The sequence below is a fragment of the Cupressus sempervirens genome, chromosome 1 (assembly GCF_028749045.1).
Source record: "Cupressus sempervirens isolate cs-2001-9-10 chromosome 1, ASM2874904v1, whole genome shotgun sequence".
Lineage (NCBI taxonomy): Eukaryota > Viridiplantae > Streptophyta > Pinopsida > Cupressales > Cupressaceae > Cupressus > Cupressus sempervirens.
Window position 1 is genome coordinate 762,822,560 of NC_143118.1, and position 10,647 is coordinate 762,833,206.

A 10,647-nucleotide genomic window follows, 5' to 3' on the forward strand; every position below is an offset into this window, starting at 1 on the left:
TCAAGTCTTGCGATACCCCCCCATTTTTCAGAGAGATCTAGAATAGAATTAAAATCTCCATCAATAATCCATGGCAGATAAGGAAATAAACCACGAACAAAATGAATATTATTCCATGTAAGAATATTACCTTGGAGCTTAACAGGGGCATAGACATTGGAGAGAAGAACATACTCCCCTGATTCGTAGCATAGAGAGACCAGGGAAATAGAAGATCTAAAGGATATCCACCACATAGGCTGGATCTTTCATGGGTTCCAGAGGCAAGCTACCCCCCCTAAAGATCCCTGCACTCCAATGCATTGACATTGACCATTCTTCCACAATTTAGGAGCTATACTCATCATACTCTCAACAGAAAATTTGGTCTCTTGAAGAAAAAGAACATCAGGAGAATGAATTCTAACCAATTCTCGAACAACTTTTTGTCTAGGGCCGTTGTTCAAGCCCCTTGCATTCCATGAAATATGATCATTTCTAGGAAGCCAAGAAATGAGAATCCAAGGTCTTGACAGCTCCTGACTCCACCAGATTCTCACCAATCATCTTAATCTTCTCTATGTCCTTCTTACACCCACTTTTACCACTTTTCTCAGAAACCCCCTTCTTGCCATCCTTCTGAAGAATACCCAAGTGAGGAGAAGACTTGCCACGCTTATCCATATCTGAAACTACACTCCTTGTAGGAAGGGCTGTGCCCCCTGCTTCTTGATCCCAACCAAAATTTAACCCTAGAGACACCTGAGCCCCTGCCTACCCATCAGTGACCATAGAAATAGCAGATTCAACCTGTGGAGCAGGAGGAGGGTCGAAAGAGACAATCTCCTAATCAAGCTCCACAACCAATTGAGCCAAGCTACTAGATCCCAGAATAAATTCTTGCTACCCCAGCTCATCTAGGACTTCAAATCTATTAAAGGTATCCTCCTTTTGTCTCTCCATCAAAGTCCTCTTTTGACCTCTATTATGGTTGCGAGCCTTGACCTGTACAAAGACCTTAGCATCCTTTTTCTCTCCTAAATTTGGCTTCTTCCCTTTATCAACCCCAAGATTGTGATGAGGAGGGGGCAGAGGCTGCTGATCAACCAGCTTGGCCTTCGGGCACCTACACAGCAGGTGGCCATATTCATGACAAAGTCGGCACCGAAAGGGAAGGGTCTCATAATCGAGTTGTTGCACCCAAGAATGTGAACTCGCGCACAATTCAACTTCATTTGGAAATGGTCTACTCAAATCAAGCTCCACATAGATTCGAGCAAAAGTCATAACCCTTTTCCCAAGGGTTTGGGTTGAGGACCCAACCAGTTTCCCCAACATCGAAGCGAGCATATGGAAAACATCCTCCCGACAACACTCTATTGGAAATCTGGGTAGCCAAACCCACACTGGGACCCAATTTGGAAGCTCCTTAGAGGGGTTAAAGCCTACATGCCATGGCTTAACAAATAGCCCAACCTAGTTGTAAAAATAGGGCCTGCCCTCAAATACCCTACTACGATCTACCATGCAGGTGGATGTAACCATGAAAAAGTTGTTTGCAAGCAACGTGACATCCATTTCACCCTCTGGCTCCTAGACTCTCTGAGCCCAATTTTCTAGAAATTTAAGGGATACTCTTAAACCCAAAAATTTACAGTACAGTGAATGCTTTGAATAGTAGTCCACATCCTCAGCAGTCATCTCGTAAGGGATTACCAATTTAGGTCTTTCTTTGCATCACTCCAAGCACCTGTTAATCTTTGTGATCTGGGAACTGCTAGATGGATTTGATGCTATAACTCCTGAACTCTGAGAAAAAAGAGCATTATCAAACACCCTCACCCCTTGATTTAGCGAATGCATGTCCTCCGCATCATGCAAAACAATGTCAAGTGAGATCCCTGATGGCTCACCCCTCGTCATTCTATCGCTGGCCTGGAGAAAACATAATAGGGGACCACAAACCAAGCGTCACGTGCCCCACCATCCTCACAGCCCACAGACTGACCCAAGAATAGAGAACAACCTACAAAAATGGTGTAAAAGACTAGGCACCCACCCTCACGGCAACTAGAACACCTTCCTTCGCAGACGCATGCACAAAAGGTTCAGAACAGAGCTAGGGCATGGTAGCCCTAGCTTGTTAAACTCGCACAGAAACCCATCACCCGCAACCTCCACCTTCCATCAATATACTATTCTCATTATCTTATATTTATTACCACCTAGTATTTTAATTTAATTGTCACTTATATAAAAATTTCTCTACCAACTAATGAGAAATAGTCACCAGGTTGTGAGATAGAAGCCCCATGCTCATCTAATGATGAGTGCCCATAGGCATGCATATTCCCAACCCAACCTTAAATGATCATAACTTCTAGCAAGTCCATGGAAGATTAGGCCTCACAAGTCACCCAAAAAATGTACACACATGTACTTGTATGTGGTGCACCACCATCATGAAGATCATAACACAAGGAGTGCATGAGAAAAAAAGAAAAAATACCACTGAACAAAAAACTAACTCAGGAGGGTAGATTCTAAACAAATCCCAAGAACAATAAAACCATACATCATAAACTAAGTCAATCAGCCTCAATCCAGGAGTATGGATTCTACAAAAATCCCAATGATGCAACAAGACCAAACATCATGAACTCACTCAACTAGCCTCAATCTGAGAGTATGAATTCTACACAAATCCTAGTATCCACAAAATATCAAGGATCCAAAAGAAACAATAACACCAGTTAAACAATCACTCAACCAAATAAAAAGTTGGGAGTATAGATGTACTACACATCCCAATACAACATAAAAGTGCAAAAATGGTTTGAATGACATCCTACGGATAATCCAAGTCCATGACCAACATCATGCCAAGAAAATTTGAGAAAACTAGGCAACACACAAACTAAGGCAAAAAATCTCAAAATTCAAAAACTTCAAAATTAATACCCATTTGGTCTTAGGGAATGAAAGCCATAAATATAAAATAAAATTTTGGTTTGGAGTTTTTATGCAAAAATGACCAACATAATAGTGCAAAAACCCAAACCCTCATCCCAAAAAATAGGGAAATGCTCATACCCGCCCAACTGGGTAGAGCTAGCATATAAAAATGAAGGGGAGCACTAGTTCTCAACTTCCTAACAAATAATTACCAAAAATAGAAGTAGAGATGGAGCTAAGAAAATAAAATGGGAAAGCCCTACCTCTCAACCAAAAGGGAAAAATGGGAATCTGAACCATAAAATAAAAATCCTATAGAAGTAGCCAAAAATCATGGCAATCTAAGGTCTCCCTGAGCTGGATCCAATAAGATCAATCTTGGGATGATCCCACACTCATAGCTTCCATAATGAATAGAATAGTAATTCCTCATGAAGAGGATTTTGGGTTTTACTCTCAAACTTTCTAATTCAAAAGTGACAAGTGAGGAATTAAATTCCTTTTTGGATACTTATTCACCTTTTGAGTGAATAATCAATTAGGGAAAATAACCAACCAACCTAGTTAAATCCTAAATCAACCCAAACAATATTAGGCTATTCCAAGTAATTGGAATTCATCTATGGAAAAATTGATAGAAATTAAATATCAATTAAGTAAAGCCTAAAAACCCAAAAATATAGAAATTACCTTAACAACTTTTGCAACAATGCAAACCTCTAAATGCATAGATACATTCATAGGTCTAGTCATATAATGCAAATGAGTCCAAATTTATTAAATCATTGAAAAGGTTAATTAAAAAATTTAAATTAGATACATTGACCTTATAGGGATAACATTGGTAAAATATGAATAGTTGAATCACTAACTCCATGTGCCACTACCAGGGATATAAATCCTACACATACAATATATGATCAAGTATAATTGAATATAATAACTTAGACAAAGTAATAAATGCATTAGATCACCTAATTTAAACATTTATTCAATTATATTGAAATAATTTATTTACATCACTCACATTCCTATATAACATAATGAAGCAAGAATGAAGTAAATAACCATAGCATTAATCCATCACATAACATAATCAGAGATATGTCCAAATACTGAATAACCAAATATCATCATAAAACATACTATCATCTCAAAATGACATCATCATGAAAATATGATCAACTAAAAATCATAGTAGTCTAACATCTATGATACTGAAATTAGAGTATAACATTTGACCCTCAGGTCATCTCAAACATAAAACATAACATGTGTAACAAGTATCTCTTGGATCAAAATATAACAAGGTAAATATCCACCACACATAACCATTGAATCCAACATGGACAATCTATTTCTAATCATTTAAGTATTTAATAATAGTTTATTACACAACACGAAAAGGCACTTAAAATACATAAGCAAACATAGTCATAAACATGACTAACCATTGCTATAGGAACCTAGTCCAATGTAGCAGGGTAATAGTACATAGTACAATCTATGCACCCATCTTAGGGTAATCACGAACTCAACATTATGATACCACATCGATCCTGGTAACCACTAGCACAAACCTCAGTGAACCATCTAACACTTCATAATCTTAGAATCAGCCATAAGCATAATCAAAGCAACTAATATAGTAACATAAATCCAATCATCTCAAGGGTGTAGACCACTCATAGTCCCAATCATGATCACTCACCAAGAAATATCATCAAGGTTTCATCCATTAGGATGACTTAAAAACATTCAAATAGGAGAGGTACTACAAAAATCACCTCATCTAAACTCACACCCTCCAATGATGTAGTTTCAACACTCTTTGGTGTGCTTGTACTTGGCATTGATATCTGCAATGGTGTGGCCTAAGTACTCTATATCTGAAGATTCTAGCTACTAGAAGGAGTTTAAATGACTAGAAAAGTGACTAGTGTCTAAATTGCTACTTGCTCCTCAATCTTAGTAGTTTTATTATCATCTTCTACTTGATCATCCTCTTTCTAGTTTTCAACAGGCTTTTGTGAGGTGGGTATAGGACTAGCTTTCTTACCCTTATTCTCTTCATTTCCTTCCTTCTCAATTACCAAAAGTGTTGGTATACTTGAGCTTTGTAAAATAGGAAGTGATATAGCTAGTGTATCTACCTCTTTCTCTTTCATCTCAATGGAAAATGTTTTCATTGAAGGTAGTGCATTGTTAAGCTCATCTTTCCTCTCCAAAACTTTATTCTGTGATATTTTTTGTTCATTTGACTCTATCTCGTTTGCCTCTACAATAAGTAGGGGCACAATAGATGTGTCTTTCTATTGTGTCTCTATGGGTGCCTTTGCAAATTCATCAATCCTCACCAAGATAGGATTAATGCACAGAATTGTTGTATTGGTGGATTCTTGCCGCAATTTCATTATATCATCTTCACTCAGTGGATTTACATTCAATGTAGAATTAGTAGGAATTTCCTCAATGGTTACAGAGTCTTGTTGACTTTTTTTCTCTTCTTGTGGAGTACTGATGTTAGGAAAATTAACATTTGTGTCCTATTGCATGTCATCCTTTATTTCATCCTTGGCTAGTTCTTCCTTATCCTACACAAATTTTGTTGTCTCACCTTTCTTTTCCACTAACTGAGCCTTGTCTCCCACTATATTTTCTTTCTCTTCTATAGCTTACGTGGGTAAATCATAAATTTATTTCCAAAGTAGTGTACTTTGGTTTACCACCTCTTCAATTTGCTTCTTTAGAAGATGAAAAAGCTTTGTATTTTGGAGTACATATCCCTTTATATGTCTCTATAGATTTGGAAATTTTCTTCTTGTCTAGATTAGGCATAACTTGAGCTAGAGTTATCTCTCTTATCTACCTTTTAGTAGCCATACTAAAATTCCAATTTTGCTTAACTCTCTCATATAGAATTTTAGGAATAGAGTTAGAAATCTCTAAAGGAGTTTCCTTAAAAGTATCCATCATGTCATCAATAGCTTCTTCAACATTATTCTGGTCTCTTTTATCTAACTTATCAAAAATTAATGTGTGAAAATCCGAATAAATCTGCATTGTTCTTAGCATTATCGTATTTATTGAAAATATCATATTAAGGATTGTGGGTTATTACTTTGAATTGACTATTGTCATCTGATTCAATCTCCTCATTCTCTGATTCCTCCTATGGCTTAACCTTACTTCTTAGTTTTTAGTAGACATGCTTGGCTTTGTTGTGTCATCCTTCCCTTTCCCTTTGGCAAATTGTGCTTCCTTGGCTTGTATAACAATAGCCCTTGTGCTTGCCTTTATGAAAGGTACAACTAGCTTATGTTCTATTTTCTTTTCTACCTTCTTTGGTTTTTGCACTTTCTTTTGTTGTACTTTCCTCTTCTTTCTAGTTTCATTGGCCCCTTCCTTAACCTCATCTTCATCATTTGAGGCTTGATCTTCACCTTGACCTTGCATAATCTACAAAGGTCCTTGACCTTCTTCATCTTCATCTTCTTCTTCTTCACCAAACTTCTCTTTCAACTTATTCAACATTTTGTTTTTCTTTCTGATAATGGTGGTAGCTTGCAAGTTTATAGTAATCCTTGACTTATCTTCTTTATATTTTCCAAATGATGTAGCATCCTTGTCTATCTCTTTAGTGAAAAGTGTAGTGATGGTTGTAGATGTTTCATTAATATTCACCTCATAAGGTAAGTGTCTCATCCATTTCATCCTTGGAATAACTACTTGAACATAAGAATAGTCGATATCTACTAGGAAACAAACATCATTATAATGTTGTTCTACTAGAGACACATGAATCCTTGTTCTCTACTTCATAGACTTCTTAAAGTCTTCAAAATAGCTAGTCATTACCAAATCAAAATTTTCACCTAACTGCTCAACATACTCCCTTATCTATTGGGTACCAACTTATTGGTCTCCCAAACTACCTTTCCAAATGTAGTAAATGTATTTTGGACATAGAATATTTTATAGATAATGAGTGAGCCAAACTTATATTGTGAATTCTTTTCCTTTTTGATAGCTTCTAGTTTTTCTGACAATTGTTGAATTTTTACCTCATCTAGGTCATAGCCATGATCTTTCTTGATAATTTTGTAACCTAGGTCCATGGCTAGTTGAGTCTACTAGACTAATATAATCTATGTGCTATCACACACACTATAAATACAATTATAGGGTCTGTAATATTATCAATTGACATACCTCTCTTATTCCATACTACTTTAGTATTCTTCTCAATTACTTCCTTGGCATCACTCCTTATGGTATTGGTTCTATCTAGGGTAGGATACCATATTACCCTATGAATATTTCTTTTGGAAATTCTAACAGGACCATCCTCTAACCATAGTTGATTATTATGAATTCTATTCAGCCTTATCTTTATCCATTATATCTTGAACACTTGAGGGAAATCTAGGGCATGCATCAAACCTTTGCACTCCACAATCTTGTTCTCTTCCTTCAAGAATCCATTTTCACATAACCTCTAGTAGGTCTCCTTGATCTCTACATCTCCAACTTCACCTATTTTACACATACAACAACACCTAATATCACGAATCATCAAAACCTTCACCGGGATAGTTGATAAAGCACCTAATGGGTCTCCCTTATATGTGATTTCTAGTATGCCTTGAAATTTGGGAGATTTACACTCATTATTACTTATCAACTGAACATTCATAACCTCTTTTCCTTCCCTTCTATCTATTGTTGAAGAAGAGATTTCTTCCATTTTTGTTATCTAGGGTTTGCAAACTTAAAACAATGTAACTTGGCACAAGTGAAATACCTTTCAAATTGATGGAATAGTGTCAAGTTTTAGTAGAATCTTGTTTGTAGTCACTAAAATCCTCTTCATAATTTTCCTTCTTGCTCTTTGATCACCTAGTAAGTGCAAATGACTCAAAAATTGACAATATAACATTGAAAACCTTACAATTAATGCTTAGTGCATATATAGTTGTAAGCTTAGTTGGTTTTTAATGTGCTTGGTCAGCATAGCTAACTTGACAACCACTATGATTCCTCCATTACTTAGCGGTAACTATAGTTCTTCCAATACTCAAAAGAAATAAAGAATGTATCATAATGATAGATTGTCTCAATATTCTAATCACTTTATTACATCTTAATTTATGTTGATAAAAGATTTTCATTCCTTGGATACTTGGAATTGATGCAAAATATATCATTTCAAATGTTAGTTCCACACATACTTGAGATTCCCAAGTTGGGGTTGATGTCATCACCTGATCTATTAGATAAAATTACTTCATGTTGGCTTGAAGTGTTGCAATCTTTCTTCTTTCTCCATGTCTTGTTCATCTACATCTTTTTCTTTTCAACATCTAACTTTGCTTTTCCTTTGTCAAATTCAATGCTCAATGTAGGTGACTGAGTTGGATAGTTTCTACTTACATGACCAACATTAAGATAACTAAAACATATAATCTCTCCATTTAGCCACTTTTTGTAATTGTCTCTAAAGTGAGTCCTTATGCAGTTTATAACAACATAACCATATTCTCCATAATAGTGACAACTATACCTTGTGTTGTAATCCCAATTGTAAGAATTTCCATGATGATGTATTTGTTTTCTTTTTTAATGTTCACTTAGATTTAGAAATGCATTTATATACCTTGTGTCCATACTTTTGACAATTGTAAGAATATCCTTCAAATATATGAGTGTTGATGTTCTTGGTCCTACATGCATGTGCCTGATGTCCTTACTTCTTGTAGTTATAGTAGTGTCCTCTATTTTTCTACTTCGAGGTTTGATTGTTAGGTTACTCATACATATATTTGTTGTGTGACCTAATTTTCCATAATGATGATAAGTGGGTGTGTTTCTCTTTCCCTTATTATTGCTTTGTTCACCACTTTTAGATGATTCTCCCTCCTCAGTAGTAGAATATCCCAATCTATTAGTATCATCATTTTTTCTTGGTGTATTCATCGACTTCTCCAAGTATTTTATGGATTTACTAGGTTTATTGAACCTTTCAATAAATTCCTTTTCTTCTTTCAATTCATTCTATCATAAGTCATTATGTGATTTCATAGTTACAATCTCAACATCTTTCCTATTCAGTTCTTGATTTGCAATAATCAGTTGATTCATTGTGTCTAGTTGTATGTTTTCTAGTTTTTTCACATTTGATGTCTTCTCCTCAAGTCTATTTTCTAGTATTCTTTTATCTTCTTCAATCATGATTTTTTCTTCTTTAGTTTTATTTTTTAGTTCAATTATCTCACACAACATAACTGATTGAGTTCCTTGTTCCTATTTTAGATTCTTGACTTCTTCATTTAGGACATTATTCTTTTCCACTAGATCTATAATTGCTGCATCAAATTCTTCAAAGTTCTTATCCTCAAAAAATATAGTAGTGTCTTCTTCTTGATATTGAGTGTCATTTTTTTGAATGGCCAATTCCTTTCTTCTTTTCAATGAATGTTGCAGTTCATCTCTTACCTCCTTAAGTTGATGTAGGGATCTAGTTCTCAATAGTCTTTCCCAATTTGTAAACTTCCATCTTCAAGATCTTTCCTCCAAATCTATAAAACTTTACTTTCTAGAGAACAAAGCTATGATACTAATTGTTGGAAATAACAATGGGAAATTAAGTTATGAGAGGGGGTGAATCAATACTTAAAATTTTTACCACTAAAACATTTCATCATCATCCATCTCATAACTTAACATGTAAAATAAAATATGTAAGCATAAATTAAATCAACACATTAAAAAAAATATTTAATTACCCACAAACCCTCTAAGGAGAAGGTAAAATTGGGGTGAGGATAACACCACAAATCTTCACTACTGCAACAATAAAGTGTGGCCAATTATGGCTACAAAGTTTTGATCATAATCTATGATATACCTTGTGAGAGGTCTACCATATTAAAGGATTACAAAGACTATTAGGTCTCACCTTGACTAGGGACTTAAACTCAATTAAGTAAGCACTTTGTTAGAAGATTTACAAAAGTCTGTTAGGGCTACTCTATTGAGAGATTTACCCTATATCACCTATCAAAATGATTTAGTACCTAATCCTTCATTTATCACCTTTTAGCTAGATGTTAGATCTCCTCTTTATAGTCTATATCTTGATCCTCCTAATCTAATATATTTGTTGTGAACTTTCACTACTTGACTTCACAATTGATCTATTCTACTTAACTAATTTTTCTCTACTAGTCGTTTAATTATTCATCTTCTCCATGATTCTTTTACACAAGATACTCTTCATATCCTTCTTCACACATTTTTCTCTCTCTTAGGGTTTAGTGCTTTTCATGGACATCATGGAGATGATCTTGGGTTAAAATCAATGGCGTAGGTCAATTGCTATTGTCACCTAATGCTTCACTTTTTTTGATTGGTTGCATTTCTTTCATAGGGATGCATGATATGAATCCATAATTATCTCTTGATATCAAAAATTTAAGATTATGCCATCCAAAAATGGTTTACATAGTAGTTTATGCCATTACAAACATTTATGTCATTGACTAGTTACTCAACATCAATAAGCTTCTGATGCTCAGCCTTAATTGTGCTCTTGTGTTGTTTACTCCACTCCTAAATCACTTGGAATGCACAAAATATTTGGCATAAATTGTTTTCTTAATACTTGAGTGACTCGATACATACTGACTACTTGACACCTACTAGTGCTTGGCA

At 35.2% G+C, this 10,647-nt stretch overlaps 1 protein-coding gene across 1 annotated transcript; it reads right to left on the reverse strand.

The window, feature by feature from the left end:
* Window positions 1-477: 477 nt before the first annotated feature.
* Window positions 478-1,680, reverse strand: LOC149580133 (uncharacterized). Its single transcript, XM_089803498.1, has 3 exons — window positions 1,635-1,680; window positions 997-1,424; window positions 478-753 (listed from the first exon to the last, which is right to left on the reverse strand). Exons 1-3 carry the CDS (start codon window positions 1,678-1,680, stop codon window positions 478-480), a joined length of 750 nt encoding a protein of 249 aa, XP_089659624.1.
* Between the last annotated feature and the right edge of the window lie 8,967 nt (window positions 1,681-10,647).